The sequence below is a fragment of the Amphibalanus amphitrite genome, unplaced genomic scaffold, assembly GCF_019059575.1.
Source record: "Amphibalanus amphitrite isolate SeventyFive unplaced genomic scaffold, NRLGWU_Aamphi_draft 000486F_arrow, whole genome shotgun sequence".
Classification (NCBI taxonomy): Eukaryota; Metazoa; Arthropoda; class Thecostraca; order Balanomorpha; family Balanidae; genus Amphibalanus; species Amphibalanus amphitrite.
In genome coordinates this window covers 375,327-391,819 of record NW_024881980.1, presented here as the reverse complement: position 1 = coordinate 391,819, position 16,493 = coordinate 375,327, and the positions used below count along the sequence as shown (strand labels likewise).

Below are 16,493 nucleotides of genomic sequence, written 5' to 3'. Positions count from 1 at the left end.
CTGTGATTTGGACCCGTTCAGACGTGACCGTAGCCCGTCCTCGACTTCCCGGGTGTCCCTTTAGCAGGAACTGGACGCCGAGGGCGGCTGCGGTGGGCGCGGTGCTACCGTGACCTTCACGGTGACCGGTTATTGGGTCACGGGAACAATAACAACCCTTCTGGTCACCTACTTCCAGCGGTAACGGACCGTGCGACCGCACAGTCGGCTGTTATGACGTTTACTGAACAGACGAAAAACAAAACAGGAAGTCGTGGTGTTTTCCGAACGTTTAGCATCGGTCGTTGTGTGAATTTGACATTAATTTTACCGACACCGAAACAGCCAATGCTCCAGGCACACGACATATTTCACTCAGTCAATGCACTAAACCAAAGCCTTCTCAAAGATGTAAGCTCTCATCCCCCTTCTTTCTCAAATCTGCCGATAGAGTGTGAGAATGGCCGAGAGAACAACTAACTGCGCCATCGAATAGAGATAATGACCGTGACCGACCAAAGACGGCTACAAGGCCAAGGTAGTTTCCCTCTCATACCGACCTTAATTTGCATGAAATTGTGCATTTCATCGTCGATCAGATGCTGACATGACATTTTTACGACATGAAAAGTGTTATAGAGACGCTTCTGGACTTCCCATTTTTATAGATCGAGGTAACTGGTGAGCCTAGCAACAAAAAGAACCGGAGTCTGCAATGGATGTTCTATAGTCAATGAGGAATGGGCACTTCCTTGACAGGAACATCGCTCAATCTGAAACCGAAACCGTTCAAACGCCCTAGCCGAGACCCGTCTCTGAATTCCAGATGTCACCCGGGCGCCCGGAAGTAGCTGCACGCGTCTGCGCCATGGAAGGCTTATCTGGCCATCACCACGGCCACCCCAGATTTGGTCCTAGTGATCGCTCTCCGCGCTGAACAGGGGTGACTCACCTGCGCAGGAGACCTCACGGTCACCCCGACAGGGCGCCTGAGGACACGGAACCCGCGCGCCGCCACCCCACCGCCGCGCCGCCGCCGGCGTCGCCCCGCGCGGAAGGACCTTGGCCCACCGTTTGACGTCGTCCAACCCGACAGAAGTCACCGTCGGACTGTGCTCCACTCGACGACGGCGACGGTGGCGCCGCCACCGGCCGTTGATGGAAGCTGGAGATGCTGGAGGCATTGCCGTGCTTCTGCCGCCGCCGACTCAAGGCCCCCAGCCGACAGGCTACTATAAGAACGGAGATGACCTAGTTTGGCGTCACTCGATACAGTGGTGCAGCAGCTGGTCGAAAGCGAAAGTATCGACGTCAGGTGAGTGACTCCTGGGTCGGTGGGCGGTAGCGCGCGCTGCGGCGGGGCGTGGGACGCCGTCAAAACAACGCGAGAAATAGACATTTGCCGGAACGTCATGGGGTCTTGAAGTTGGTCACTTAGAGTTGTTTATAGTATGCTTGTGTTAGTAAAAATAGGTCCTAGAATATACAACAATGTATTATTAAAAAAAAAAATACAGCATTTAAATTTTCGTAAAATTGATTTACCACGAAATAAGTTAAAATGACATTAAAACATTGTAGTAATAAGACAAAAACAAGTCACCGTTTATACAGGACTTTTCCTCTCAAAGGTGCTTACGAACTTGACTCGTCATTGTGGAACAGTTGCAAGTGCAACAACTTTGCCATCCGTAGTTGATCATGCTGCACGTGCTGTGGCGATTGGCCAAATGCAGCAATATTTTGATACTTTGGATAAGGGATACTTTGGATAAGGACACTACCCAACAAAAAATAATGCTGGTCACTGGGAACATGCTTGCTGGCATATTAGCCGCTAAAAAATTCACACGGTCTCTCAGATCTCTCCGGTAATTTACGAAAGATGAGCTTTGCGCTTCACGCTCGTTCGTAATAAATGTGTTTTGATACCATATTCCAAAACTCCGTGTTGCTGACTCAAGCCAATATTTTTCACTTTCTCGAAACTTAATCTCGAAATGATTATCAAAATTAATAACGGGAAATTATTAAAGACGAAAATTTGTCATGTGATTCGCTTTCCTGTTTTCACTAAATTTTGAAGTTATCCAATAGCTTGCGAATATTTTAGGATCTTACGTGCGGTTTAATGTAAAATTTCTTGTCATTAAAGTCTTGCCATTTTCACTAAAATAAAATTCATGTCGTAAAAACAACGCCTAGTGGCTAGTACAATCAAAAGCAACCATTTCTATGCACAAAAAACTTGTAAATAGATTAGGATACTTTGAGACTTGTAAAGCCTGCATTGTTTTGCTGGCGTCCATGGTTTTCTACAAATCGTCAACCCAAATTATCCAAGCCCAGTGTCCAATTGAGATCAAATGGGTCACAAATCAACCTATATGATATTGCTGCTAAATGTAGTGAAATAATGACATCACCACAAAGCCAACATGTCACAAATTTGCCAAAGATATCCCAAGATTGTCCGCCCTAAGTGACATATGAGCTAATGGGCCCCGCCATCATTTGCGGCCTCCAATGGGCGTGTCGATGGTCAGTGGGATCATTTAGTTACGCCAGACGTGTCCGGTGTCCACGGAACGATCTAACACGGCCATTACTGTGTCAGTAGTAATGAGTGGTAGCCGGTCCAGACCGTATTGGCTGAGAACGATTTTGACAGGTTTTTCAAAGGTGTTACCAAAACTTATACAAAGTAACTCAGTAAATATGTGAAATACGAAAAGAAGCGGAAACTTGCATATTGTGAACGCCGCTGGCGCGTACTAAGAAATTGAATTTAAGCCGCTTTTAATGAAGAAGGATAATTAATATGTGATTTTTACGGAGCGAGCGAAGCGAGCGTAGTCTTTCCTTAGATTAACGGAAATTTCTGAGTTTGAGCGACCGGCCGCCCGGCGGTGCGGACGCTTTTGCGAGGCTTATATCTCAGCAACCACTTGACCGATTTACATGCGGTAAATTTTGTAGGGTAGCTTCATTCCTTCTACCAAGTATTGGACTATTCCCGATGCATGTGGGTGACCCCTTATGCACGTGCCACGTGCAAAACGAAGAGGTGTCACTTTTGTAATTGTTGCAATATCTCGGTAACTACTTGGCCGATTGCGCTGAAAGTTGGCATGTAGGTAGGCACCCATTAGGCACTGCATATCCATGTGCCAGAGTTGGGGTGCTGCTGCACGTGCGCACGTGCAGGGGTCGTTTCCAGATCTCGAGAACGGCTCGACCGATTGCGCTCAAATTTGGTACACAGTTAGGGACCGGTTAGTAGGGTGCCGTGCACAAGTCAGTTGGGACCCATTTTGCACGTGCGCACGTGCAGGGTGCCGCTTCCAGATCTCGAGAACGGCTGGGCCGATTGTGCTCAAATTTGGCACATCGCTAGAGACCGGTTAGTACGGTGCCGTGCACAAGTCAGTTGGAGGTACCCCCTCGAAATTTCGCACGTGCAAGGCCCACCCTCTCGCTCGCTCCGTTACTCGCCCCAAAAGGCGTTATACTGGTGTGTATCGCATTGGGTGCGATTGCACTATTTGCACATTGGCATGTTTAATGCAGTCACATTCAAGTATGTAATTTGTTTGTTTATTGCAAAGTAACTAGCGTTACGATGTTGTTTCGAACCCAACGCTAGTAGCGTTTGGTTCGAAACAACATGCAGACCTGGTAGGGGTTTAATTTGGTTATCCTGAGAATACAGTAATAAAAAGATGAGTATAATAACACGCGCACCGACGGGGGGCGGATATCCGCCCCCCCTGAGGTTTTTCGCGAATAGTGGAAAAACCGCGGCGTGTAGCGCCGCAAAATTTTGTACGACTATTCTCTCATCAATTTTACACATGGTGTGCAAGTTTGAACCTCCCAACTTTTAAGGTCAGGTCACCAGGTAACTTTGAATGACCCAACCTCAAGTCACTTTTTTGCAACTTTGTCACCGTGCCAGAGCTACAGTAGATGTCGGAGGCCTTTGAAAGTCGCAGGATGTTATTAGGTCATTAGTAGCTACAATTTGTATGTCTCGGAATTTTAACCCTCGCCGGACCTATTGGTTTTCTACATTAGGGTGTATCGTCGAATTTTGATTTTTTTTTAATCGTCTTCACTACTAAATTTTATTGGTCCCTGGCATGTTTGAAGCCGTAGGATACCAATCAAAAAAATCTGGGACGAAAACCTAGCCTGCTGCGAGCGGTTGAACGGAGGCCTGTCGGGACGGCGCCAGGCGTTGAAGTCTCCTCGTTAGTTACGCGCACACTAGCACCACGCGGCGGCCGGAGCCGGGCCGCCGCGTTCCCGGTCAGCCGTGTTTTAGCGTTCACTGACGGGTCGAGGTGATTATTCTAAGCTTTCCTAAGAAACTTTCTGCCCCGCAGCTCATTATTGAGCAAGAATATCGCACAAACTGCATAGAACATTGACATGCAGGTTGTCGGCACATATGGAGAAGGGGATGTTTTGGTTAATGCCTCCTTTAATAGGAAGAGATTGTGGAAGAACAACACATTTCTTTTGGAAATTACTCATCCTCCTTCTTCCTACGTGCCTGCTTTAGTAATCGAAGTACCCCTATTGACTCTACGTTCTTGATTCGGCTGTGGATTTTATGCATGGAATTCCGCTATATTATATTTTCTCGCTCAATGTCCCCTGAGCTATATTGAGGCGTCACGGGACAGCAATGCTCAGCACACAATCGCAGAGAAAAAGTCAATGTGGCCATGCGTTTTGTATGCCAAAATGTGTGAGCCTTGGTGTGTACCAGCAGCCGTTGTCACCATTGTAATTTTCACGACTTTATCTTTATAAGGATGCAATTTCCCACTTCCTAGTTCCCAGACTGGGTTTGGAGATATTATAGTTTTACAGAAACATTTGGGAATGTCTGTAATGTAAGTTAAAGCGAATACCGAAAGGAATCCACATATTTTCGATTTCCTGTTTGCTGTATTGCTTATTAAATGCCAGACGTCATGATGGCATGGCTGCGATTGATGGTATGCCGGATGGCCAGGGTACGAACTCACGGTAAGTCAGCTTGGCCGGCAGGCATCAACAGGCACAATAGTCTTACACTGATATCGTCACCCTCAGTTATTCGTCACCATTCAGTAACAAGCCCAGAGCTTCGGGCTTTGAACCGTAAGGTACAGGTGTAGGAGCAAGACATTGCGCCGATTCGAAGGGCTGGAAGGGCAGCATCGCGGGGGCTGGAATGCGCCTGAGCGGCTGAGACCATCCCATTGGGACGGGGGTGTTCTGGGTGCACTCAGCCGCTCATGCTGGGAAATGCATCCAATGGAGCTCTCCATTCGAATGATTAGGGTGACCTTTAGTCTAGAACAAGGAAGGATGACTGTTGGCTGGTCCCGAGGATAGATACAAAGGACAGGTAATGACATCATATAATGAATCGAAGACGGCCCCGGTCCGATCCTCTGATAGAGGTTCATCAACACGTATCTCGTTGTGGACCATTTCGTTTTCCTCCACCGTAGTTTTTGCACCGACCTGAACCGGTTGGAAGGTAACGATGTTCAGAAACCATTAAGATCGTAATTGTATATTCGTTGTATATTCGTTCACTGAGCAGGTAGGACAGGTTCAACACAGTGAAAACCTCATCCTATCATCCAATAATTATAAAGTAGTCTTCATGGAATGGAAAGGCTAACCTAACTCAACGAATATACAATTACGACCTTAATGGTTTCTGAACATCGTAATCTTCCAACCCGTTGAGGTCGGTGCAAAAACCACGGTGGAGGAAAACGAAATGGTCCACAACGAGATACGTGTTGATGAGCCTCTATCAGAGGATCGGGCCGGGGCCGTCTTCGATTCATTATATGATGTCATTACCTGTCCTTTCTATCCTCGGGACCAGCCAACCATCATCCTTCTTTGTTCTAGACTAAAGGTCAGCCTAATCATTCGAAACGGGTGGGGATGGGGGGAGAGCTCCATTGGATGCATTTCCCAGCATGAGCGGCTGAGTGCACCCAGAACACCCCCGTCCCAATGGGATGGTCTCAGCCGCTCAGGCGCATTCCAGCCCCCGCGATGCTGCCCTTCCAGCCCTTCGAATCGGCGCAATGTCTTGCTCCTACACCTGTGCCTTACGGTTCAAAGCCCGAAGCTCTGGGCTTGTTACTGAATGGTGACGAATAACTGAGGGTGACGATATCAGTGTAAGACTATTGTGCCTGTTGATGCCTGCCGGCCAAGCTGACTTACCGTGAGTTCGTACCCTGGCCATCCGGCATACCATCAATCGCAACCATGCCATCATGACGTCTGGCATTTACTAAGCAATACAGCAAACAGGAAATTCGAAAATATGTGGATTCCTTTCGGTATTAGCTTTTAACTTACGTTACAGACATTCCTAAATGTTTCTGTAAAACTATATCTCCAAACCCAGTCTGGGAACTGGGAAGTGGGCAATTGCATCCTTATAAAGATAAAGTCGTGAAAATTACAATGGTGACAACGGCTGCTGGTACACGCCAAGGCTCACACATTTTGGCATACAAAACGCATGGCCACATTGACTTTTTCTCTGCAGTTGTGTGCTGAGCATTGCTGTCCCGTGACGCCTCAATATAGCTCAGGGGACATTGAGCGAGAAAATATAATATAGCGGAATTCCATGCATAAAATCCACAGCCGAATCAAGAACGTAGAGTCAATAGGGGTACTTCGATTACTAAAGCAGGCACGTAGGAAGAAGGAGGATGAGTAATTTCCAAGAGAAATGTGTTGTTCTTCCACAATCTCTTCCTATTAAAGGAGGCATTAACCAAAACATCCCCTTCTCCATATGTGCCGACAACCTGCATGTCAATGTTCTATGCAGTTTGTGCGATATTCTTGCTCAATAATGAGCTGCGGGGTAGAAAGCTTCTTAGGAAAGCTTAGAATAATCACTTCGACCCGTCAGTGAACGCTAAAACACGGCTGACCGGGAACGCGGCGGCCCGGCTCCGGCCGCCGCGTGGTGCTAGTGTGCGCGTAACTAACGAGGAGACTTCAACGCCTGGCGCCGCCCCGACAGGCTTCCGTTCAACCGCTCGCAGCAGGCTAGGTTTTCGTCCCAGATTTTTTTTATTGGTATCCTACGGCTTCAAACATGCCAGGGACCAATAAAATTTAGTAGTGAAGACGATTAAAAAAAATCAAAATTCGACGATACACCCTATTCTACATACGCGCCGGCCGAGGGGGGGGGGGCGGGTACGACCCCCCCCTCGCCGTTTCGCCCCTGGTGGAGCTAGCGCGTCGCGGAAAAAACGAGCGTGTGCGCCGTTACGAGACGCAGAGATTGGTACCCGATTTTAAGGTCCTAGGTCAACCGGTGACCTCTGAGGTCAGGTCAAGTGCCCCAGGGTACGGTTCAGTTTTTGGTGAATAACTTCGCAAAAAACGGCCGCAGAGCGCCGATTTTGGCAGCATCGTGTTCGACTCGCTCAGGCGCGTCGAATGATATACTTTTTGTCCGGGTCAGGTCAACTTGGGATGTTGACCTCAGGTCAAGGTCAGGTCAGCACCCCCAGGTCACGAAGCTGGTCGAAAGGGGTCATGTCGCATATCATTCGATTCGGCAGGTCTTCCTGAGTCCATTGGTGGCTTTCCCGACTCGCTAGCTCAATTTGATCAAGAGTTATTGACGAAAAACTAATATGACCTTGATGACGTCATAAATGACGTCACGCAAGGTCAACATTGCAAAAGTGACGCATCTGAACTTGCAAGGAGTGCATCAAATCACGATTCTGTGTGCTTGAGATAGTTGGAGATCGTTCCCGGCGCCAGAATAGCAGTTTTCATTTTTCCCCATTGACTTATAATGGTGAGGTCACGAAAATGACCTGACCTCATATGACCTTTAGGAAAAATCCGAGATATACAAGTTGTGAGACTCATAATGGATACTAGATCCTGCAAGTTTCATTTCCCTGTGACATCTCCTCTGGCAGTGAGGGCGTTGCGAAGTTGCGACATCTGAAGACCGTGCAGAGGTTCACTTATGACGTCATAGGTCAGTGACCTGACCTGACCCAAAAATGCGGTTGGTGTCAAACGATGCGGCTTGGATCAAAGGTCAGGTATGCCAAGTTTCAGCTCTCTATCGCCAGCGTGTTCGGAGCTATCGCGAAAAAACCCTATGGGGGGGCGGCACCCGCCCCCCCCCCCCCCTCGGCCGGCGAGGGTTAATATTGGTGACCTAAGGTCAGGTCAATTTCTCGACCTCCCCATAATTATAAGTCAATGGGGGAAAAATCAACTCCCTGTTTTTACCACTAAAACGGGTCGAAATGGCCCCATATACCATACATGACTTCATATACGATCAACCTTCACTACCTTGAGGTCAGTTTTGCTGTTGAGCAGCTGTAAGGTCATGTGACGTCAACAAAGGTCACCAAAGGTTTTTTGCCAATAAACTCCGTACAGGAACAAGATACAGCCGCGCGGATGGTCTCATTGTGTTCAGCTCGTCAAGACGCATCGAATGATATACATGATGACCTCGAGGTCACGTGACCTGAGGTCAACCTTTGACCTTGTCCGTTCGAGGTCTACATATATATCATTCGATCGAGAGGATCATGATTATGCCCTTAGTTTGTTCCTATCTTGACTAATTCGAAAGTTATTCGAGAAAAACTCTCTCCATATCAAGCGCCGCCATTTTGACTTTTTTTGACCCCTGTGATGTCATCTTTGACCTGACCTGAAAATGACCTTTGTAAAAATTGTAGACCTTGTCCGTGCGTATCCGATGCCGTTTACCGCTTGTCGCTATCTTGCTTCGTTCTCGAGATCTCAGGGGGGGGGCGGTCATCCGCCCCCCCCCCCGTCGGTACGAAGTTGGCGCAGACCCCCGTCGGTGCGCGTGTTAAAACCAATATCAGTTTGTCGTTCATTTGCCAATCCGTCGTCAAAAGTATTCCAATCAAATACAGCAAAAAGGTAAAAGCAGCCAAATACATAACCTCCGTAATGCACCACCATTGAATAAATCGGTAACGGCTTGTGATCTTTTAGAACCATTTTCTCTCGTCGACTTTAAGCGGAGCCTCACATGAAACATAGGGAGAAGTCTCAATCTGGATTCATCTCGACGTTGACATTTTATCAAGCAACCGTCCAATGCTTACGACTTATCCGAATAATTCAAACCATGTGCCGCCTCACCTCCTGACATTGACACCAGTTTATGACTTGTTCTGAGTAGTTCCATGGGCGCGGCAATGCCTGTTTCCCGTCCAGGCAATCGATAAATCGGTGATTATACGCGTCATCACCCTCCCCCCTCTCCACCAGCTGACCTTGCCGGGTCGCTGTGTGGTGACGTCACGGTCAGTGAGTGGTCAAACAGCTGGCGCCGGGGAGTCGGCCCCGCCCCTCTCCGACCCCTCCCCGCCACCTGCCATCCCCTCCTCCCCTGCCCCGCCCAGTCCACGACGTTACATATTAGCCAATCCGACGCGAGAGGTGGCTGAGGCACATCCTTAGAGATTACGAGTAGTACAGCGAGGTCTTACTCCTACTCATTCTGAGCTGCATTGACCTGTTAAAACCTTTTCTCTCGCTTACCTAAATGTTGTAAGGTCACCAAAATTACTTCAAATGTTTTTTATCTTTCATCAAATTTCAATTCATTGATGAATAATGATTTATTTGTGGGTCAATATTTAACGCAAGGACTGAAGGAGCACGTGTTGACAGTTCAGCCAGATGGTCAGCCACTGAACCATGTCAGATATTCCGTGTCTGTTGTTTGTTTGTGGCTCTCTCAAGCGAAGCGTTGTTCAATTTTCGGTAATGATGCCCCCGTGTCATCATCACTGAATGAAAATAAAGCGATTAACTGCAGCAAGGTTACAGTGCTCTAATTCTTCTGTAAGCCAGTCTTGAGCTGTCTTTATGATAAATGTGGGCGTCTGCTCTATATCAAATTTTATGGTAATGCCATGCAAGCTAAGAAGTCGCAAGACATATTCAACATAGGTAGCTGCTAAATGTTTCGCTTGTTATAGGTTAGTATGCATCTCGTTATAAGATCACTTTATAGTTTTTTGCGACCTCCAGCTCACCTCATACCCCTAATGACGTCATTTGACACTACTCTGCCCGCCTGCCGGTCTTCTGCACCGAACATAATCCCACCTCGTTCCCCTAATGACGTCATTTGACGCGGCTTCATCCTCCCACAGGCACCATGAAGCTGCTGCAGGTGGTCCTGGCCGTGTGCGTGGTGGGCTTCTGCGCCGCGCAGACCTACAACCAGGGAGTGGTTCAGGGCGCTACTCTGGCTCTGGCCGGTACGGCCGTGGTCGGACTGGGCGTCCTTGCCATTCAGGTACGCCCCCCCCCACGCCGCGCGACGGGTCAGCCCCCGGGGTATAGTCGTAAATTCGGGGCGTTGAGCAATGTCCGAGGGTCGTGTAATGAGTAGCCTAATTGCACAAGAGACGGCGTATGAGATACTTGCTCACAAATGAGAGCAGCATGGTCAAAATCAGCCAGCACTGAACGCCCCGCAGTTACGTTTATTTAACTTGACTTAAACAACTTATGTAGTGCTCACTCACCACCTTATTTTCACGTGTATCATCGCCCCTTTTCCGGCAGAACTCTAACCGTCGGCGTAACCGCTATCCCGGCTACGCCCCTGGCTACGGCGGCTACGGCGGTTACCAGCCGGGTCCCTACTACGGCGGCGGCTATCGCCCTCAGCCGTACTACGGCCGATTCGTGAGTTTTTTATTCTGTATGTGTGTGTGTGTGTTTTTTTTTGCATCCAAATACCACGATCCCTGCATACAGCTCACTATTGGTTGACTGTGATTCCAGCTGCTCTTTGGATTTTTCATTTCACGCCGTCCATGGGGGGATGTTTGCCCGCGCATTGCGATATTGTTACCAAGTATATGTAAATAACGTAATTATTGCTTGTCCAACGCCATCTACGCAACCGCCAATCGGTGTCACTGAAGCGGTCGTCATCTAGAGGGAATGCTGAGGCGTTTGCTTTGAGGCTTCATGCAGATGGCGCTCCTATTCGGACAGACCTGGGGCCGTATTCACGTCGATCATTTTCGTAAGAATCTTCTTAAGTTTGACCTACTTCTTAAGAAAATTTTTTTAATCACGTGAACTCCGTCGATAAAAACTTAAGAAGTGTCGACGTGAATACTGAATACCAAATTATACTTACGAAAGAAAATCGACTTACGAAGTCGACGTGAATACGGCCCCTGAACCCGCTGACCTGGGCTCAAATTGGAGTGCTGTGACACAACTGAGACGTGTGTAGTGTAGACGGTTCCAAAAGCGTTCCACTTATTATCACGGTGGTTTGGCCATGCGTCTTTCGTCGTGTCAGGCACCTTTAAGCATGCATCGTGCTAGTGCCTGTGGTTTTACGTTTCCGAAACCGTAAAAGGACGATCGGACAATGGTGGCACCGCACCCGTAGACCTCCAAATGAGTTTAGCAGTGTTCCCAATATTTCACTATATTCTCATGTTGATGTCTTATTCTCTAAACAAGTGGCCACTGAATGAATATTGTACAGGCAGATAACACCAGCGACTCCTAAGCGTTCTCGAGGTCTATTGGCAAATCCCGAGGCCTCAGCGCCACCTACAATGAATAGACTGGCCCACCTGAAGCAGTAGTTGACGACAAATGGTTAAATGCCTAGATGGCGCTGGCGAATCAGTATGCACGGCAGACACCCACTGAAACTTCCTAGCTCAGCGCCCTCTACGAAGTACGGCCTGGCCTCAGTCTCTGAGGACACCTCAGATCCCCGTGTAGATGGCGCTCTGGTCCCCCGATAGGTCCATCACCACCCTACGACGTTCGGGCAGTTGACAGCCACAGGCTCGTCGAGTCCTCGCCTCTTCCACATCCACTCCAGATAAAGTATTTATCGTCTTTCTTGCACCTCGTTCTTTTCTTATTTCATTCCTGCTTCCAAAGATTTTAGATGTTCTAAGCATCAAAGCATTCCCTGAGCTGCTTGTTGCCTTCTTACCTGGTAATTTCAATAACGCCACCAAACTCTTCGTTTTGAGCCGCAGCACAACCCTATCCCCGAGCTTTTTGCTAAGTAGTTATAAGCGTAATTTTTCTCGGGTTATCCAAACAGCATCGTGAGCTGTGACCTCTGTGACAGCCCCATAATCGTATCTAACCTCCATGGCAGCCTCATATCTTCCATGGCCTCTCAAAGAGCTTCATGACATTGACTGACCTCTTCGACCTCATGACCGTCTCTGATCTATCAAACTCGTGACCTCTTATCACTCGAACACCCTCGTGACCTTCTGTGACCTCTCAAACACCCTCATGACCTTCTTTGACCTGCTCAACACCCGTATAACCTCCTCTGACCCATTCAACAACCTTCTGACCTTTTCTGACCTTTCCAACAGCTTCATGACCCTTCCTGATTTCTCCAACAGCTTCGTGACCTTCCCTGGCCTCTCTGATAGCGCTATGACTTCCTTTGAACTCTCAAATAGTACTGTGACCTGCCCTGACCTTCCCTGACCTCTTCCACAGCGTCGTGACCTGAGCAGCGGAGCGGACGAGACGGAGCTCAGCTTCGAGAAGGTTCTGTCTCGCGACAAGGCCCAGTGCGGTATGCGCCTGGTGTGTGAGCTCGAAGCTCGCGCCGCCGCCGGAGAGCAGGTCGGCGAGTATGGCCAGCTGATCATCGACGGACTCTTCAGGTCAGTGACGTCACTGGGTGGCACGACTGGTGTTGATGACGTTATTGGGTATGTGATAGAAGTCGGTGGTGTCAGTAGTAGTGTCGAATCTGTATTACCGTGCTGTGCGATGCATGGTGGTTTCAGAAAAGGGGCTCTGGGCGCTATATGGTCATTTTGATAAAAAGGTTTTCTTGTGTCAAGGAATTGTCGGATTTTAGGTGCTTCATCAGCCATTGCCATGCAATTTAAAAAAAAAATTGTTTTAATCAAAACGGTTAAATCGTATTTCTCTATGCGGAAACCGATCACTTGCATAAAGTTCGTACGTTGCGTGAAAGGAAATGTCCCAAAGCTCCGCGCTAGACGGGCGACCCCCATGTTGCTCCTCAGTTTTCATCGTTTTTCTCCGGTTACTTTATGCCTCTGTCAGTGTCGGGGAATTTGTATTTGTCCTCTGTCAGTGTCGACGAATTTGTATTTGTACAAATACAAATACAAATTCCCCGACCCACCAGCGCAACGCTGCCTGCTTTGTCTCTCAGGCAGTTCTAAAAATTATCGGCATAATAATTTCCCTTGTTTATCTGTTCTAATATCAGCTTAGGACCGTCCTTGACATCTAAGGGCATTGAAATGTGGAAAAGAAAAGTAAATACTCCCAGTAGAGATATCACCATGCTGTCATGACTCATGTTCATAGTTAATAATTCATGGTTCTCTTCAATTATCCTTGTTAAAAGGCGCTGGTCATGCCATGAGCATTACATAACTTCCTAAGCGGCGAAATTATCCAAATTACAAATATGCCACTAAAGGTAATTCAGTCGTCCATTTTGCGTTGGCCGTGTGTACGATAAGCTTTATTTAGGCTGTTCGCCGGCTTCTTTAGCTGGAACTCGTCAAGGTCATGGGTGTCGGGATTGATTTAAGGAGCAGTTTAGGTTGCATTTAATGGAGGGATGCCTCGCTGCGCAGTGCGCTGGACCACATGAGAAGTACCCTCGAGGTGGGGGGGGGGGGGTATGAAGGTCCGTCGGCAGAGCTGCTGGGGGAGGGGGAGGGGCGGCGGCGGCGGTAGCTCTGCTGGAGGATGGATGGGTGCCGAGAAGAGATGCTGAAAGGACAGGAGCTGGTAATGGTAATCGCGGTATTCAAATAGTCGGCATAAATAAAGAGAATAACGAGAAATGTTTGGTGGAGAATTAAGACCCCATGCCGAGCGAAAGTGTTAAATATAATTTGGAAACAAGTTAAATCAAAGCTGTGAACTGCGAAGTTATCAGTCGTTAAGTTATCACTTAAAGGGTCGAATATCCGTGACCTTATATCGACCACTTTTTCTCCTTCTCTGTCGATCTATCTGTTGCAAATAACAGCAGTTATTTCAAAATGAAACAATTTGTCGGAACATCAGTGGACTGATCATTGACAGTCATCAAAGGTATATGACAAACAAACTATTTGTGTATCGTTTCATCCAAATTAAAAAAGCATGGTCACTATAGTCTGGTGCTCTGCATTCCTATTACGCCCGTCATAAATCTAGACCATTCACGGTCGGGCACCTCATCTGCGGCGATTTCGCTGCGTCATGTTCGCCCAGCGTCTGCGCCTTTCAGCGAGGGTTAGTGACCGTGGCTCGACTCTGTTGCCGCTGGTTGGCCGGTAGGCAGTCATCAGTCGGGTTTTGCTCAGCTGGTGGCTGCTCCTGGGGCGTCTCTCGAACCCAATGGGCGCAGCTGGGTCGAAATGGCCGGCCGGGTCGGCGGCAGCGGTCGGTAGAGCGCGGTTGGTCACGCCCCAGTCCAAACCGACCGCCGACCGGCCGGCCGGGAAAACCCGCCGATTTCGGCCGAGACGCGATGGGACACTGACCTCACAATAGAGGACCGGAACAAAAACGCGCATTCCGCTATACGAGGTCGTTATGTGGTCGAGGCATATTATCATCAAGACGAATGGGATGTTTTTGTGGGTGTCTTCCGCGTGTGAGATGGTTGCGAAAGGGAGCAAACATGCGACAGCTTATATACTGACCTGCCCCACCGTTTCCTTTCTGTTTGTTGGGCGGTCACGGATGTCCTTTGATGACACCTGACTGAGTCATCCCGACTCGATCTGAGTCACTGATACTGATCTCACGGCTCGGTCAGAGTTCCTGGTAGAAGCGATATGCTCGTCATCGTGATGCGCCCTCAATGTGCGCCGGGTGACGGTCATCCAGAGCCCGTGAATCTTTTTTAAATGCGGCGATGACGTCTTCCTGGTGACGTCATCACTGGGTTAAGATGACTCCGATCTATGGCGTTTATCCTGCCTTGGTCCGGTCACGACTCTTTTCACGACACAGCCACGACCTTGTTCACGGAGCGATCACGCTGATCGGGTGGTTCGATTATGGCTCGCACTGGCACGACCAGTGGCGCACCCAGGTGCCGATTTCGTGACCTGGTGACCTCCGTGAGAAGTATGAGGGCGGTCACGTCCATAGCACACACCCAGGGCTCTTCCTGGTCCGGAAAGCTGGTCTTACCAACATGGTGCTGCTCAATGCCTCGCACGGAGCATTCGGCTACGCGAATGTTCGCAATTTCGACACAATCTTTTGTTGATTTTCTGCAGATCGTGTGTTTCAATCGTAAATTGGCTGCAACTTTAGTTGAAATCGAAAACAAAGAAAGAAAGAGAAGAGAGAGAGAGAGAGAGAGAGAGAGAGAGAGAGAGAGAGAGAGAAGGAGAAAAGAAAGAGAAAAAAGAGAGAGTCCAGAGAAACTGCCCTTGCTTAACGACACAAAACAAACTCGTCACTCATGACGTGACCAAATTTCGCCCATAGCCCTAGACGTCCTGACCGCCGCCCTAACAGTCGCCCTTTCTGTTACAGCTCCCACCCGCGTCCGGTGCCTGCCGAGGCCCTGGGCACCGCTGCTGGCAAATACAGCTACGCTGCCTTCGTCGGCTCTCAGAGCGACGTGAAAACGTGCGCCGAGCTCTACTCCACCTGCAAGTACAACAGCAAGGTCATCCTCAGCCTGGTGCGCATCGCCCGCGAGTCGCGCAACTGAGCAGCGCAACGCAACGAACGCAACTGCGCAACGCCAACTGCAACTGTTGCCCAGTGCTGAGACGCGAGTTAAGGCGCGGGTGATGCTTCCTTTTGGCGTTGACTATCTGATATTTGTGTGTCATCTGAGTGATGCCAGTACGTGAGGCTTTGTATTTATTTAAACATCGTATTTATTGTGAAATGTGTCTATTGAAAGTGCGCACCTGTGATGCATCATTACGTCACATTGTGCCATGTGCGCTTACATCCTACCGCAGCGAAATATAACGTCAATGAGCGTGGATTGTTTCGGCTATCGAGAAAGCATATCGGTTCAAATATTGATCACAGATATAGACGGTAAATATCTGAGTACAAATCGACACTGAAGACAAATGATGCGTACAAATAATGAATGAAAATACTGATCACAAATTATTAACACAAATACTGAACACAAGCACTGAAAACAGACACAAATAAAAGTAGGCACTAGTTGTTATCACATCAGATTTGACGAGAGGAATTCAAAAATGTATGCACAGTTGCCATAGACAACGGTAAGCTATATTTTGAGTAACGCCGCTATGGGTGAAAGGATACAGACTGCGAAGCCATATACTCAAGATGCAAACCGTTTTGCAAGAAAAACAGATGATCTTTAAAATATAAATCAAGCTAAAAAACGATCAGCACCAACACGTTTTGCATAATAAAGCAAG

The 16,493-nt window shown here is 48.3% G+C and overlaps 1 protein-coding gene across 1 annotated transcript; it reads left to right on the top strand.

Moving 5' to 3' along the window:
- Positions 1 to 804: 804 nt before the first annotated feature.
- On the top strand, positions 805 to 16,073 carry LOC122392427. The gene is made up of 5 exons (XM_043387252.1): positions 805 to 1,294; positions 10,215 to 10,360; positions 10,633 to 10,755; positions 12,574 to 12,743; positions 15,610 to 16,073. The coding sequence occupies exons 1-5, from the start codon at positions 1,138 to 1,140 to the stop codon at positions 15,788 to 15,790; spliced, it is 777 nt and encodes a 258-aa protein (XP_043243187.1). The 5' UTR covers positions 805 to 1,137; the 3' UTR covers positions 15,791 to 16,073.
- The last annotated feature ends 420 nt before the right edge of the window (positions 16,074 to 16,493 follow it).